The sequence below is a fragment of the Pipistrellus kuhlii genome, unplaced genomic scaffold, assembly GCF_014108245.1.
Source record: "Pipistrellus kuhlii isolate mPipKuh1 unplaced genomic scaffold, mPipKuh1.p scaffold_m20_p_9, whole genome shotgun sequence".
NCBI classification, from domain to species: Eukaryota; Metazoa; Chordata; class Mammalia; order Chiroptera; family Vespertilionidae; genus Pipistrellus; species Pipistrellus kuhlii.
Window position 1 is genome coordinate 31,343,724 of NW_023425595.1, and position 17,418 is coordinate 31,361,141.

General features: G+C 36.0%; 3 protein-coding genes across 3 annotated transcripts; 1 reads left to right on the forward strand and 2 right to left on the reverse strand.

The window, feature by feature from the left end:
- The first annotated feature begins 3,134 nt into the window (after positions 1–3,134).
- LOC118713524 (olfactory receptor 51A7-like) lies at positions 3,135–4,070 on the forward strand. The gene has a single exon (XM_036428154.1). It carries the CDS (start codon positions 3,135–3,137, stop codon positions 4,068–4,070), a length of 936 nt encoding a protein of 311 aa, XP_036284047.1.
- Positions 4,071–9,788: 5,718 nt separating this feature from the next.
- LOC118713244 (olfactory receptor 51T1) lies at positions 9,789–10,784 on the reverse strand. The gene has a single exon (XM_036427653.1). It carries the CDS (start codon positions 10,764–10,766, stop codon positions 9,789–9,791), a length of 978 nt encoding a protein of 325 aa, XP_036283546.1. The 5' UTR covers positions 10,767–10,784.
- A 5,380-nt stretch (positions 10,785–16,164) lies between these two features.
- Positions 16,165–17,121, reverse strand: LOC118713245 (olfactory receptor 51H1-like). The gene has a single exon (XM_036427654.1). It carries the CDS (start codon positions 17,119–17,121, stop codon positions 16,165–16,167), a length of 957 nt encoding a protein of 318 aa, XP_036283547.1.
- Positions 17,122–17,418: the final 297 nt, after the last annotated feature.

The window sequence follows — 17,418 nt, forward strand, 5'->3', positions numbered from 1 at the left end:
AATATTTGAGTAATTTTTCTACATAAGACACCATTCTTGAGAAATACATTGGGTCCTTTTTAACAATAACTATTGTTAGTGAGAAGTTTATTACATTTCAGATTGATTAGGGATTTACCAACTATATCTCTTATCCTCAAAACAATTTTGCTATTTTACTAGTTCCTGTGGATCAGTAAGGTTATAAGGCCTCACAGATAAATATCTGTTTTCAAAGTCACATAAAAAAGTAGAGCAAACATTTTGAAAATGGAACTATCTGACTGCTAAAATTGTCTAACACAATGTCTGCACACAGTAATCCCTGCCAATGTTCTCTTTTTCCCTACTTTTAAAAATATCTACTCCTCCCTTGTCCCTTACCTTGTTAAGAGCCATCTCTTATTTCCCTCACCTATGGATCTGGCTAAACAGTTATTAATTATACCCCTTTGCTTTTACTGTTTCACAGCTCATGCTGCTTGCTGAATTTTGCTACCAAGAATTTCTACAGGCCATTTATCTCCCCTCTGATGACATTTTTTTTCAGAAATGAAATTGAAGTGACTTAGTGTTAATTGAAATAGCTCTGGAGGTAAAGCATTGGAGCTGGTTGTATAATACAGTTCAAGACTTCAGGCTACCTTCATATTTATATTATTTATTAAATCATTAATTATTTATATGTCCTCCATTATAATGCAATCTCCTTGTGATTTATTCCATTTTTAAACATATTAAGTAACACAAGATAGAAAGCATGGTATAGTTAAAAAAGCTTAAAGTCAAATGACATCAGTTCAAAACTTATGTCTGTTCATATGTAGGGTGGGGGGTTTTTTTCTCTAATAAATTAGTTAATCTCTCTGTGCTTCATTTTCAAATTTGGAAAACCATGTAGTGATTAAATAAAATAACAAATATAAAACATCCAGCACAATGCAATAAAGGTTAATATTCAGGTTTCCCTAGTTCCTATTTTAATCCACTTTAATTTTCTTCCTCTCTTCTCCAAAACTAAGCATCTGGGAATAAGATAAAGTATCCTATCTATCTTTGAAGTGATTTATTTATTTATGTATTTACTAATTACATATGCAAAGGTTAATGATAAATGGATTTTTAATTTTATGTATTTGTTATATTTGTATTGAATTATTTTAATATTTTATAAAGAAAAACTTTAAACTAATGCTAACCTTATAATAGACTAAGTAGTATTTACTTAGTACAAAAAATAGTCCAGTGGTTGAGCATCGACATATAACTCAGGAGGCCACAGTTAGACTCCCTGTCTGGGCACATGTCCAGGTTGGAAGATCAATCTCCAGTAGGGGGCAAGCAGGAGGCAGTGGGTCAATGATGTTTCTTTTCTATCTCTCTCTCCTTCTCCCTTCCTCCCTGAAATCAATAAAAGTATATTTAAAAATAATAATAAATAAAAATAAAATATAGAAAAATATTTTGTTACATCCATAAATACATTGATAGTATCTTAATCAAGATCTTCGTTTATTTTATTTAATATATATTTATTGAGAGTTTACTATATATGTGTGTGTGTGTGTATATATATATATATATATATATATATATATGCTTATAAACAAAAATTTTAAATTTTAAAGGGAGTTTATTCAGGCAATAATTTATAAACCCAGAAATGCAACCTTCAGTATGAACTGAGAATATATTCCAGAATGGAGGGATTTGGGCAGGGCTCATAAAGACAAAAGTTGCAAGGCAGTGATGATCAAAGAGATGGTTTGCTAAAGGAGACAAGGCCATATACTTACATCGTTTGTTTTTTGATTGGTGAAGGCAACTGAACTTTCAATACCTGGCTGACTCAGGGATTGAGCAAGTGGGGTTGTAAAGTGAGAACAATGGGTAAATATATGATTAAACATTATCAAGTCCTAGTTTCAGCCCAGGCCGGTAGAAAAACAAAGCTATCTTTGACCACACAATAATGGCACAAGAAGCATGATCTATCAACAATGCAAAGAGTGCAATTTATCAAACAGTACAATCAGCACAATGGGGCAGCTGGCTGTGTGGGTATTCTGGAGCCCAAAAGAGCAGTCATGCCTTGCAAATAATTTCAGAGCTTAAGCTGCAAAAATTCAAATTTGGGCCAGGAGATCTGATATTAAAGTTCTTATAAGTCCTCATACCAGAGGTGAACAAAGCAAAGTTAGTTCTGCAATGGAATTTGCCTTCTTATGGTAAAAATTAGATAAGAACTACATAAAATAAATAACAATGGAATAGCTTATGACTGAGGCAGCTAGGCTGGTCAGGGAAGTCCTCTCTTAGGATGTGACTTCTGAGAAAGAGCAGTTAGAGCAAAGGAAACAGCAATTACAGTTGTCCTGAGAGGGAAAACTTATTGAAGTGTTTAAGGAACAACATGTAGAAATGTGCTTGTAGCACACTAGAGAGGTTGTATCCTATTAGTCCTATCAGGGGATAGATGGGGGAATGGGGAGGAACACATGTAATATAAATTTTAAAAATACATATAGATTTTAATATAAATATCAAAGAAAATATCAAAGAAATGAGAGACTAGATGCATAATAAAAACTTTCCCATGTATATTTTTACTGCTTTTATGTTGATAATTAAACTTTTAAATAAAAGTATATTTAATCCATATATTATATAGAAAAGTTTTGCAAACAGGCTGGGGAGAGAAAGGGAGGCATTGAAAATAACTTTGACAGTGGCATAGAGAATGAGGTTCAGAAAAAAACCAGGGAATCACTCAGAACCAAACCAAAAGAATTCCCTTGTAAAACTTCTCCATTGGATTGGGGATATGAAGGGGCAAAGCCCAATAATAAAGGGAGATTTTATTTTTATTATTTTTACGTGGGTATTTTTTTTTCCTGAGGACCTTGTGGAGAAGTGTGGTTGATCAAGACACTAATATTTGTGGTTGTATTTGTCAATAAACATTATCTGTCTCTATTATCGTCTGTTTAGAAGAAATATCTCATTCTTTATTCTTTAATATGAGAAATGTCTCAAAATTGTATTTTTTTTGTTTATGTCTCAGACAAAAATGCTGAAAGGAGGTGAGATGAGCATAATAGATTCATGATGAAAGTGTCCTTTCAGATCTGAAAATATTTTCCAACTGATGTATCATGCATATTATCAATTCCTCTAACACTGAGATCCCCACCTTCTTTCTGATTGGAATCCCAGGACTGGAGCATGCTCATGTATGGATCTCTATTCCCATCTGCATCATGTCCCTGGTGGCCATGCTCGGCAACTGTGGCATCCTCTTTGTGATCAGGACAGAACCCTCCCTCCATGCACCCATGTACTATTTCCTCTCCATGTTGGCTATCTCTGACCTGGGCCTGTCCCTCTCATCCCTCCCCACTATGCTAAGGACCTTTGCTTTCAATGCTACCGGAATTTCCCCAAATGCCTGCTTTGCTCAAGAATTCCTTATCCATGGATTCATGGATATGGAGTCCTCCGTGCTCCTGGTTATGTCTTTTGACCGCTTTCTGGCCATACGCAGCCCTCTGAGATACAGCTCTATCCTCACCAATGCTAGAGTTGCCAAGCTGTGCCTGGTGTTTTTCCTAAAAAGCCTGCTCTTAGTGCTCCCATTTCCTTTCGCTCTCAAAAGCTTGACATATTGTAAGAAACACCTGCTTTCTCACTCCTATTGCCTCCATCAGGATGTCATGAACCTGGCCTGCTCTGACAACACAATTGACTTTTTCTATGGTTTCTTTGTTGCCCTCTGCATGATGTTAGACAGTGTGTTCATTGCTGTGTCATATGTATTCATCCTGAAGACCGTGATGGGAATTGGATCCCATAAGGAACGGCTCAAAGCCCTCAACACCTGCGTCTCCCACATCTGTGCTGTGCTCATCTTCTACGTGCCCATCACTGCTCTGGCCTTTATGCACCGCTTTGGCAAACACAAGTCCCAAAGTGCCACAATCCTCGCTGCTGACATTTTCTTGCTAGTGCCTCCTCTGATGAACCCCATTGTATACTGTGTCAAGACACGGCAAATTCGAGAGAAGATTCTAAGGAAATTTGGTATAAAATAAAGGTAAGGGGGTAAATGAGGCAGGGTCAGCCAGGATCAGAGACTAAAATAATACCTTTCTAAAAAAAAGTATTATGGATGATTTATTCTTCTGATTCTTAATCATTCTTGCAATCAGCACAATACACGGACTGGGCACTGAGATCTGTGAACTTGGGATTGATCGGGGCAGGGACAGATATATCTGCAGTATCATTAAAATCATGAATTAGTACACTGGTATGGAATCTTAGATACAATGTTTGCAGCATAAGGATAAACATACTTGGAAGTAAAGATTGTACACCTTTATAGAGAATGAATATTAAAGGAGCTAGAAGTTAAAGGATGTTACTCCAGTCCAGTTATTGATTTTCTTTCAGGGAGCCTTCAGATATGTTGTATTTGTTGAGGGGTTTGCAGTCAATTTAATGCAAATTCTTGATCTCCCATTTAAGTGAGAGAAGTTTGTTATCACATATGAGTTGGTTTAAGATTCTCTCTTTGCTCTTTCCTTAATAATCAAATGGGAACCACCAGTGATTATTGACAAATAATCCATTTGAATTATGACGAATAAACTCTCTCTTTAAAACAAACCATCTTCTTTCTGTATACAACAGAGTTCCAAAAAGGTATAGTGACTAAAAGGGGCACAGAGGAACTACTTCACTACTGGAGGGAAATAAGAAAGTAACAGTACAGATGTTAAAGCACTGATGTTATTGATTACTCTAAAACATATGTTCTAAATAATGACTCTCGTGCTTATTCAGGTACTTGTTATTTTGAATTGTGATATTTTCAATTACACTAAGCAAGCTATAAATCATTTTATACTAGTGGAAAATATGATACTTTGAAACTGTTTTCATGCATATATGGTTCTATTGTAAAAAGATAAATAGCAAACTGAAGATGAATGGCTATCTCAAATGATTTTCTATAAAGTTTATCTGTTTCTTGTTCATATGTTATTTGTAAGTACTTCAGAGCAGACAAAGATATAAAACATAAACTTTAGAATAAGTCAATCAACCCTTAAAAATTTTGTATTGTGTATTGGGAGAAAACCATTGGTAATAAATTTCAATGTTTTACTGTCTAAGGTGAACTCACAAATAATATTATTTCCATTTAAAAATTACTTTGAAGAAGTTCTCGGATTAATAAATATTCTTATACATTTTGTGTCTCCAGGTAAGTTCAACTGAGTTTTTCTTGTTCAATAACTGACCCTGTCTAGAACCATAGTCTAATCCAGGAGGGGAGAGAGAATCTTTTGCACCTCCTCCCAGGTTATTTCAAATTGTGCTCTAAGTCTAGTTCACATGTCTGTCTTTCTTACTTGCACTCCGTTTCTTCAAAAGAACTGTACACATCAAGTGTGTTGGCATGTCTCCAGTACTTGCTCAGTGTATATCAATGACACATTTCCCAACTTGTTTAGGAAAAAATATATAAACAGTAAAAAGCCTTTGACAATTCAGAATATGATGATAAAATTACAAGCATGCAGAACATTTGGAATGATAGAAACCTATTGCCAAGATCAGTAGGCAGTAATTAATAGACTTTAAGTCAAAAGAGCTGCCCTGAAAAACAATTCATGTCCTATCTATGCACACAAACACACACACACACACACACACACACACACAAAAAAAAAAAGAGAGACAAAAAAAGCAAACAGGTTGAAATAAATATGGAGGAATACTAATCTTTCGTCTGTATTTGTCTTTAACTAGGAAATTCAAATCTTTATAAGCCAGAAACATCCCATGTCTAAAGATGGAAATAGATGTTATTTCTGAATCAAAAGAAGAAAGAGACTAAAGTTTGTTTTCCTCAATTATAATATAGGTTTAATGCATTTTTCAATCAAGCTTCCAGTAACATTTTATTGAGAACTTACTAAAATAATTCTAAAACTAAATTTACAAGAGTAAACTGGAGAATATAAAATTTTAAAAAATAAAAACTACAATAAATTTCATATGATGGTGACATTTATTAAACACTATAAAATTGTGGTAGTTTGCTCAACAAATCAATTTGAAAAACAAAGAAATAGATCAAACACACTACAATATTCCATGTGTAATATGAAATAATATTTAAGGAATATCAAACAATGTTGAAAATTGATTATTCAAATAATACTGGTAGAAAAAATTACAAACTATTTTAAAAGCCATGTTTGTGTCTGATCTTTTATCCACACAAAAATAAACTAAAATAAATTAATAATTAAATACAAAAATAAGTTTTAAGTAAGTAAGATATACACTTAAGCATCACTATTATCCTAATTTATAAATGTATATGTATGTACATATGTATTGGCTTAATAAAAAAATTAGATCATATTTATGTAATCTCTCAATAGGATTATGAGTAATTTTTAAAACATTTTAATACTTTTCTCAGTTTCTCAATATATTCACAAAAATTTAATGAAATACAATACAGGTTAAGGCAAAAGTATGTTTACAGCTATGAGTACACAAAGCACAGTTTATTCTTATATTATTAGTAATTATTGTATTATTTTCCATACAAACAAATGTAAACCTACTTTTGCCCCAACCTGAATATATGTGGATAGTTATGTATGTATATATGTGACATTAGCAATTAGAACAACTTCTAAACATATTAAATATATTCCCATAAACAACAATAAAGGACAAATTCATGTTCTATTTACAATTGCTATAGAAAATGTTTTTGTTTTGAGCAAGTGAGTTGCATCTTGAGACTGATGTGAAAAAATATTATTTAAAACAATGAAAGATTAACATACATACTGCAGATTACTTTAAACATTGATTATTACAAAACTGGAAGAATGATTGCACATTTCTACAATTTTTTTCCTTATCATTTTTCATACTTTAAAAAGACACTACAACCCTTGAGACTTTACTGGATATTCAAACACAGCTATTTCTGAAGTGAAATGTGTGAATATTAACTCAATACTGAATCAATAATTACCATAACTATATTCACATCAGTTTATGTTAGCTTTTGCTACCAATGAGTTTTAGTAACAAACTTAAGAAAAGAAATTTAAGTGTTTTTCCATGTATTTTTAAATGTATAAATTGTAAATAGCTGTGAATCTTAAAACAAACAAACAAACAAAACTTTTACAAAGGTCTTCCAAAAAAGCAATTAAGGAGCCATTGATATTCCTAAAAACTGATGAGGACAAGTTTGGCTGGTTAGGTCAGGGTGTGGTGTGGGATTTCTATTCACACAGATTGATTTCAGGATCAGTCTCCATTGTGTGATGTTCTCTTCTCTCCTGTTTCCTAGTTCAGTGGTCAGCAAACTCATTAGTCAACAGAGCCAAATATCAACAGCACAACTATTGAAATTTCTTTTTTTTTCTTTAAATATATTTTATTGATTTTGTACAGAGAGGAAGGGAGAGAGATAGAGAGACAGAAACATCGATGAGAGAGGGTCATCGATCAGCTGCCTCCTGCACATCCCCCACTGGGGATATGCCCGCAACCAAGGTACATGCCCCTTGACCGGAATCGAACCCAGGACCCTCCAGTCCCCAAGCCGACGCTCTATCCATTGAGCCAAACCGGCCCCGGCTGAAATTTCTTTTGAGAGCCAAATTTTTTCAACTTAAACTATATAGGTAGGTACATTGTCATTAACTTAATTAGGGCACTCCTAAACTGGTCTTTACTAAAAACTCAAGGAGCAAAGAACCACATGTGGCTCGCCAGCTGCCACAGTCCTAGTTCATCCCCACTGGCCATTCTTTGCTTCAGTACAAGTCCTTTTCCCTCTCTAAGCACAGCAAGACTTGGGCTTATAATCACGAATACTGAGAAATATTTGGCATTTTATATCACCCCCTAAAGTCCTCAGAGAATACCATGTCACCTAATCTAGCACTTCTAACATGCTCACTTCTATGACAGTTCTCTTCTCCCTAACCCCATGCCTCTAATTCTTAGCTAAATCACATATTCAAAATTCTCATCAAAATTCACAAATTCTCTGAAGTCTCTTTTCTTTAGTTTGTTTTATTCTGGGCTTACTAAGGGACAATGTGACTAAGAAAACATTTTCTGTCCTTAATCTGTGCTCTGGAACAAGGTATCTAGAAATCAGATGCATCTTGTGACTCTTGAACTTTGGCATAGCAGTCATGTTTTATCCTGTTGAGGGGGATGGAATGAAATAGACATTTATTCAGAAGTAATATGAGAATGAAGAACTGAAATTTGAAATACAAAATTGTGGTATAGTGGAATACAAAGACTTCCCACAAAGTGCATGATGCCAAGAGGCATTCCGGTGGCAATGCTGGCCTTGAATTCTGAAAAACTGAATTTTGTTCCCAATTGCACTACTTTCTGTATGATTCCACACTACTTAGTCTCCACGTAAAATACTGGCTTCTGCCACATGCTTTTGTGTATGGGACACAACACCAGAGAGATATCAAAAGTACCTGAATATGTTGGCTAAAGGGAAATCACACAAACAATTTTAACTAGAAATAATATGTGATGTTGTTGTTAATGATTAGAGAAAGGGGGTTTGGGCAGAGTAAAGTCAAAAAGTTTTCAGTATTTGAGTTGAACAAAAAGCTTGAACCAAACAAACGAGAGTTTGGGAGTGGTCGGCCAGGAATAAGAAGTTGATATAGGGAGAGAGACAAGTGTCTTAGATCATAATATCTGCTTGGTTCCTTGGGCTTGGAAATGAATTATCACAAGGAAACAATTATCAGAATAATTATTATAGCTTCATAACTCAATGTATGCAAGAAAAGTTCACCCAACATTCTATCATCCCTATCCAGAAGTTACTTCTTCACAAAAACAAATAAAGGTCATTTGAAGATTTCCCATTAAAAAATATCAGTCACTATGAAATTCTACAGTAACAGAGTAGTAAAAGTTTGAGATGCCTAACAGCTCAACCCAAGAAACAGGGTGAAGAGATAAAAGATACAGTCCTGGGGTAAAGGGACTATGGAATCTGAATCGGAACTGTTTTAGAATATGTAGGCAATGAGGAAAAATAATAAGGCAATGTATGATCTTATAAATTAAATTCATTGGAGGTATAATAAAGAGCAATTGAAACTGAAAATTTCACTTTTACTGAGGAGAAAGGGGATTAAAGAAAAGATAAGAGGTTCCTGGAATGTATTTGTAAAGAAACAGAGCTCTCTAGAGGCGACTCTAGGGACTGAAAAGTGTGCAACAATGTTCTACAGTTTTAAGTAACAAATTTCTATGTACATGCCTTTGCACGCATCTGTAACTTTTTCATTTACTAGCTCAAGATAAAAATCTGTGTTGCCCCTAGGAAATTTGACTACAGAAATAAATGATTTTGTTCAACTGAATGCAAAAAATAAAATTGTCACGTATTGTTTTCTGTTTAAGAATTACCATTTTTAAGCATAAGTAAATTGTTCAGCTGAAATAAAACCATCTAATCGTTCTTTTAATGTGCTCAGGAATCCATGTAATTGTTTTTAAATATTTGAGTAACAAATACATAAATAATTTTGTTTTGAATCGCAGTGGTTTTAAAAAACTTTTTGACAACCTAGGGAGAAAATTATTTTCTTCTTTCTGTTCCAAGAATTTAATTGAAACTTCCTCAGTAACCAGAATGCCTGAGGATGAGATGAACCTAAACCCCTTCCTTTAAATATGATTTATGTACCGGCAACTTCTCCCCTTCAATTCTACCCACCTCTAAGACTCCTCATAAAGGGTCCCCATGAACCTTTAGATTGGAGCAGCTGGACCACAGCCTGGCGGATGGTCTTGGTCTTCAAGCTATAAATTACAGGATTCAGGACCGGTGGTAAGAGCAAGTATACGTTGGCCAAAATGCCACAGACCACCTTCGGGGTGGAGTTGAGAATGCGGTGTGTAACGGACAGGCTGATCATTGGCACGTAAAAAACAGTGACAGCACAGAGGTGACAGACGCAAGTGCTGAGAGCTTTCTGTTTCTTTTTAGGGGCCACAATGTTCATGACAGTACGGAGAATTAGGGCGTAAGAGAAAAGAATAAACAGTAAATCAGTGCCACACAGGTAGAGCTGAAGAAACATGCCCATAAAGCTGCTGATCCAGGGGTTGGAATATGAGTATTTGATCACATCTGGGTGGTAGCAAAACGGGTGGGAAAGCTCCTGCCCTCCATGGAAAGAAATACTCCTCAAGACTAGAACCATGGAAAAGAGAAAAATTACTTGTCGTAGGCAGATGGCCAGTCCAATCACCATACTCATCATATGTGTGAGGACAGTGGCATACTTCAGTGGGTTACAGATGGCCATGAAGCGGTCAAAGGCCATGGCTGTCAGCACCGAGGACTCCAGGAAAGAGAAGGCGTGTACAAAGAGCATTTGAATGAGGCAAGCTTTAAAGCTGATCTCCCTGGAATGAAACCAGAGAACCCCAAGCACAGTGGGGAGGGTTGAAATGGTCAGACCTAGATCAACAACCGACAGCATGGAGAGGAAATAGTACATGGGCTTGTGGAGACTCTGCTCAGCAATGATGACAAACAGGATCATGCTGTTTCCCAAGAGGGCAATGGTATACAGGCAGCAAACTGGGATAGAGATCCAGATGTGAGCCACTTCCAGCCCGGGGAATGCAGTGAGGAGGAAGTTGGAAGGAAATAATGTGGTGTTATTGAAAATTACCATGGTGGGTTGAGGATTCACTCTGAAAAGGGAGCAAAAATGAGAATGTCATACGGAGCCTTTTTCCAATCGGTGACTCTTTTATAAACTTCAAATCATAAAATTATTTCTCTGTATTCAAACCCCCAATTTAATTACGGTACCTATAACATCATTCCCTTGTATCTTTAATTTTTCTTGTCAGAATCTGGGCTCATTTTTTTTCCCCTCTACCCTTTCCCAATTACAGCTTTCAAGCTTTCTAGGCTCATCCTCATCTTACTGCCCAGACAAGCCCTGATCTGAAATAGACAATGTTTATAGACATATATCACACGTCTGTACACACACTTACAGAGCACCATTTCATGTTTGTATCTTTTATGTGACTCTCAGTAATGAGGCATGGCTGAGATTAGTAATTTTTATATGCAAGCATCATCTCCTTTATCTGTCTGAAGTGTGAGTCCCTTGAAAGTTTGAGCATACCTGTTGTTTTTCCTCTCAATAAAAGCTACTGAAGTAGGATATGGAATAATAGAAACCTTCAATAATGTTGACTGCTGAATAATATTGACCTCAGACAGAGAGTTCTGGGTCCTATTTCTTTTCCTCTTTCTTCCTTTATTTCCCTTATGTCTTCCATAACCCTATCTCAATTTCATCCAGGCTCCATTACATCCCTTTTTTTTTTTCATCCCGTCTTACTTATATCTTCTATCATTTAATCAATTACACCCTTCCCTCCTTCTAGCATTCCTCGTTCTTTAACCCCTCTCCTCCCAAACCTTTCCGTATATGCATTCTGTTTACCTGTTCACATCATTGGGAAACACCACCAACTTCTCTTCATTCCCATCACACAACAGGAACTAAACTGGTCCCCAAGGGTGTGAGCTTTATAGGCAGCTCAGTAAAGTCACGAGGCAACAGAGAGCTATTTTCATTCCTGAGTGAGTTGGAGCAAAGAGTTACCAAACCCTTATGATCGTGTTCCTCTACAACAGCTCAGACATATCTTCCTAACACAGGTTCAAACCCTGCTCAGGGGCCCAAACAAACCTATACATCAGAGCCCTCCTGGCCCTGGAGGCTGACAGTAATGAGTTCTGCAAAAACTGCCTGCCTGGATCAGGTAACTATAACCATTCCTCTTCACCCTGCCTTAGGCTACAGATTCTAAGCCAAGGAGGCTCCCTGACTGTCAGAGATGGATCAGGAGTGTGCAAGAAGAGCCACCCCTCAAATTTTGGCTTGATTTTGTACTTTTCCTATCAGGTGTCATTGTTCCCCTGGCCATTGCCAAGTACCTCCTCTTCTACAGATACCTCTTCTAGAAGCCATCCTATTAACCAAGTCATATCTGTAGCCCACCTCCACTTCTAAACAGAATTAAACTAGTGTTTGAGAGTTATGAAAGACTGTATGTTTCTAGAGTTTTATTCATTTCACCCAGGTTGTCCAATTTCTTGGCATATAGTTGTTCATATTATTTTCTTACAATCCTTTGTATTTCTGTGATGTCATTTGTTACTTCTTTCATTTCTGATTTTGTTTATTTTGGTCTTCTCTCTTTTTTTTCTTGGTGAGTCTGTTTAAAGGTTTGTCAATCTTGTTTTTCTTTTTAAAGAACCAGCTCTTGGTTTCATCGCTCTTTTCTATCTTTTTTTTTTTTTTTTTTTTTTTTTTTTTTTTTGTCTCTATGTCATTTATTTCCACTCTTTTTTTTAATATATTTTATTGATTTTTCATAGAGAGGAAAAGAGAGGGATAGAGAGTTAGAAACATCGATGAGAGAGAATCATCAATCAGCTACTGGGGATGTGCCCGCAACCAAGTACATGCCCTTGACCAGAATCGAACCCGGAACCTGTCAGTCCGCAGGCAGACACTCTATTCACTAAGCCAAACCGGTCCAGGCTAATCTTTATTATTTTCTTCTTCTACTTACTCTGGGCTATGTTTTTTGTTGTTCTTACTAATTCTTTTAGGTGTAGGATTAGATTGTTTATTTGAGTTTGTCCTTGCTTCTTCAGGTAGGCACTGTGGAAGACAGTAAGGAGCCTCCTCAAAAAATCAAAAATGGAACTGCCTTTAGACCCAAAGATTTTACTTCTAGTAATATATCTGAAGAAACCCTAAACACTAATTTGAAAAAATATATGCACCACTATGTTCATTGCAGCATTATTTATAATAGCCAAGATCTGGAAACAGTTTAAATGATCATCAGTAGATGAGTGGATAAAATAGCTTTGGTACAATTACACAATGAAATTCTACTCAGCCATTAAAAAGACAGAAATCTTACTTTTTATGACTGCATGGATTAGCCTGGAGAGTATTAAGCTAAATGGAAATAGCCATTCAGAGAAAGACTAATATATGATCTCACTTATATGTGGAATCTAACAAAATAGAAACAGAAGCATAGATATGTAGAACAGACTGACAGCTGAGGAGGGGCATTAGGGAGGTGAGTGGGGAAAAAAAATATATATATATACACACACACACACACACACACATACTAATAGAAGGGTAATATGCTAATTAGACTGGACATCTCCCGAACATCCTTCTGGACAAAGCCACAGTGGTGGGGGCTGAGGCAGATGCAGTTAGGGGTGATCAGGCGGGCAGAGAACAATTAGGGGTGATCGGGCAGGTAGGCAGAGAGGTTAGGGACGATCAGGAAGGCAGGCAGGTGAGTGGTTAGGAGCCAGCAGTCCTGGATTGCAAGAGGGATGTCAGAGGATGAAAGATTGTATGTTTCATCCTCTCCAGATTGGAGAGGATGTTGGCTGGGCTGAGGGAACCCCCTGTGCACAAATTTCATGCACTGGGCTTAAAAAAAAAAAAAATATATATATATATATATATATATATATATATATATATATATAGAGAGAGAGAGAGAGAGAGAGAGAGAGAGAGAGAGAGAGAGAGAGAGAGAGAGAGAGAGACAGACAACATTATGGTGCTATCTAGAGGGAAAGGTGGAGGGTTTGGAAGAAAATGGAAGAGGGAAAAGTGGGGATAAATGGGAATGGAAAGAGATTTTGCTTTGTTGATGGATTATAGAATTACAGAAGACCTATAGCACTGCTGAAGGCTTAGATTTCTGAGAAAGTATTTTTTCTTAAAATAGAGCGAAGAAAACTGTTATAGTAGATTTGTTTTTATGTTTTAGTGTTGATTAGATAAAGAGTGCCTATAATAAAACTGAAACAGACACTCTTGTGATTACTTAATTTATACCTCTTCTTTACAGATTTATAACAGTTCTAATTTTCTGCCATATATTTAATAGAATGATAGGTGTTCTGGCCTTACAGGATGTTCTTAGCATTAGTAAAATCTATTTTGCTGTGAACTAAAGAATCCAGTAAAACTTTATCAAGTAAAATTATTGCTGGGCTTCATATGAGAACAAATGAAAATTTTCAGCACTAGGAAAAACTTTAAGAAAGTAGTGCACACAGTGTGGGGATTAGTATGTCAAATACCTGCTTTGAGTATTTTATTAATCATTACACAATCAAGTTGGAAGGGAGGTTATTGACTCATTCAATAAATATACATTTAAAACCAATTCAATTTCAGTCATTATTCTAGACCCACCAATTTTTTGCTCAACCCTGGCATTATCTCTTCCAGAAAATATGTATACAATTATAAGTCAAATAGGTATTACATAATAATATCACATTTAATTGGTTAATAATGCTAACTCAAATCTTCCCACAACGTCCAGAATATGTAAATGATGTTTTATACTTTATGATTTTGTTGCATGTCGGCAATGTGTTATGTTTTTTTATTAAAGATAATTTTTATGAACCTATCTAAGATTAAGTCAGTAGGCCCTCTTGAAACCAAAAGCAGTATTTATTTTTAATATATTTTTATTATTGATACTATTACAGATATCTCCCATTCCCCTCCACTTTAACCCCCTCCTCTCAGCCCCTACTCACCCCTCCAGGTCTTCACTACTCTATTGCACATGTCCATGGGATGTGCAAATAAGTTCTTTGAAGTATTTAAATGGGAATTCTCATTTCTTATATGCATGGTCTTAATGAATTAATCTTAATTAGGCTAGAGTCTGCCTTAGAAAACTTCTAATTAGCTTCTGATTTGAGTATTAGATAATTACATTCACCACTCAAGTCACAAAGAATCTTTTGTCTTGAGTTTTAACAACAAATCAGTAAATATTTTTAGAAAAAGTCACTTGGACTGTGTAAAGAGATACAAATAGCTCAGTGTACACATGTGTCATTGTTCCTTCTATTTTATACAGGTAGTTTGCCTTCAATCAATATCATAATGATTTTTAAACTTCTATTAAGAGTGTCTCCTATACTCTGCCTATCCCATTTTATTTATTACCCACAATATACATGGTGTCCATCATTCTCCAAGAAATCTGCCTACATAAGCCTAGGCCAACAAATACATTCCTTTTTGTTTTGATATCTTCACCTGAAAAGAGCAAATAACACTCTCCCTTATAAGGATGCTATAATTAACAAATGAGATAACATGGAAAGACTCTGACACTGTCTTTTACCTAGTGGCCAATCTATAAATACATATTCTCTTAGACTCTTACATTTGATATTTTTGAACACTCTTGTAGGTACACAACACTGCAAAGTTTACAAATAATTGTATTTACATGATTAAATTTAATTTTGTAACAGCACTGAAAACCAAGGTATATTTCCATTTTCAAAATTAAAAACTGCAGCAAAGAGAAAGTAAGATAACTAATACCCAGTGTCACACACGGAAGAGCTAAAACTCTTAATCTTCTGATCCCAAATTATGTAATATGGCCCCTACTCAATAATATACATTTATATTCTTAATTTTAAAATGTGATCATTTTTCTGCTTCATTTCTCATTTAGTAATGTATCATCACCAGGTGTTCTCTTATTATTTAATGAGTATATTTTGTTTCTATCCCATTGAGCTAATAGAAGCCATTCATAACTCTTGATTTAGAATGTTAAATTAAACCAATTTAATGAGATTTAATATTAAAAGCATAAAACTCATGGCCTCTTTTTGTTCAAAGTGTTATTACAAAATGAAATTAATAATATTCACTGTCTTCCACTGTTATGTGTCAACTCATAAATGCAGGGCTAAAAAGCAGAACATTGGACAGTTCCTATAGATTCTACTCTTTCTATAATATAGAATCTATATTGAGCAAAAGACAGATTGGCACAGAAATAAGAAAGTATGCTCTGAGATCAGGGGAATCTCCTTTAGCCCAATTCAAATCACACTGAAGTGTAAAAAGTAAAAATTAAAAATTAAAAAAAAATTTAAAAAAGTAAATCTTTGTCAGTCATAATTGAGTTTTCAAAGAATAGATTCTTTCTCTCTCAAATTGGCAGACCTTAACTCTCTGAAGTAATCTTGGTTTTAACAAATACTTGGGTGATCTTCCTTCTTATTTCCTTGGTCTTCACAGTATAGACTATGGGGTTCAGCACAGGGGGTACAAGAAGGTAGGCATTAGCCATGAGGGCATGAGTTAGTGGTGAAAGGTGCTTTCCAAAACGATGCATGACAGACACCCCAATAAGTGGCACATAGAAGATGAGTACAGCACAGATGTGTGAAACACAGGTGTTGAGTGCTTTCAACCGGCCTTCCCCTGAGGCAATGGTCATTACTGTTTGGAGTATGAACACATAGGAGAGGAGGATAGAGAGGGAGTCAGAGCCCTTGGTGAAGATGACAGCAATGAGGCCATAGAGACTGTTGACACGGGTGCTGGCACAGGCAAGGCGCATGACATCTTGGTGGAGGCAGAAGGAGTGGGACAGGATGTTGGAGCGGTAGAAGGGGAGTCTCTTGATAAGAAAAGGCACAGGGAAGACCACACAGACTGCCCTTATCAAGATGACTGCCCCTGTTTTGCGGACCACGCCATTGGTTAGGATGGTGCTGTACCTCAGGGGCTTCCAGATTGCCACCACCCGATCAAAGGCCATGGCCACCAGCACACCAGACTCAATGGCTGAGAACGTGTGGATGAAGTACATCTGAACAAGGCAGGCATCAAAGGCGATAAACTTGTAGTTAAACCAGAATATGCCTAGCATAGAGGGCAAAGTACAAAGGGCAAGTCCCATGTCTGCCAATGCCAACATACATAGAAAATAGTACATGGGGATATGCAGGGACAATTCAGACTTGATGGTAGAGATGATGACACCATTGCCAAAGAGGGCAATGACATATATAGCACCCAGTGGGAAAGCCATCCAGTAGTACTTTTGTTCAAGTCCTGGAATTCCAGTTAAGGTAAAATAAAGGTGTTGGAAGTGGGAGTAGGTATCATTTGCCATGAAGCCAATGTGACATAGGCATGAGAAGGGAGCTGGGTCTTGATGGATGGATTCCTGAAAATACAGCGATGGGGATTAATAAGATATTAGAATCTGACTTCCCTGCGAGTAGAACCATTTTATTTTTGCATGGGGCAGGGAGAATTTAAGAAAGAACCCAATCCCTAAATTTACTACTGCAAAGTATATCCTGTTGAGAAAACTGAGTACACAATCACTAAGACAAAATCAATATAAAATATGAATCACTTGCTTCCCTAAAGGATTCCATTCCCACTCATCACACTCATGAAGGAA

Coding starts and splice junctions, on each gene's coding strand:
- LOC118713524 (XM_036428154.1), top strand. CDS start 3,135: ATGCATATTATCAATTCCTCTAACACTGAGATCCCCACCTTCTTTCTG.
- LOC118713244 (XM_036427653.1), bottom strand. CDS start 10,766: ATGGTAATTTTCAATAACACCACATTATTTCCTTCCAACTTCCTCCTC.
- LOC118713245 (XM_036427654.1), bottom strand. CDS start 17,121: ATGGCAAATGATACCTACTCCCACTTCCAACACCTTTATTTTACCTTA.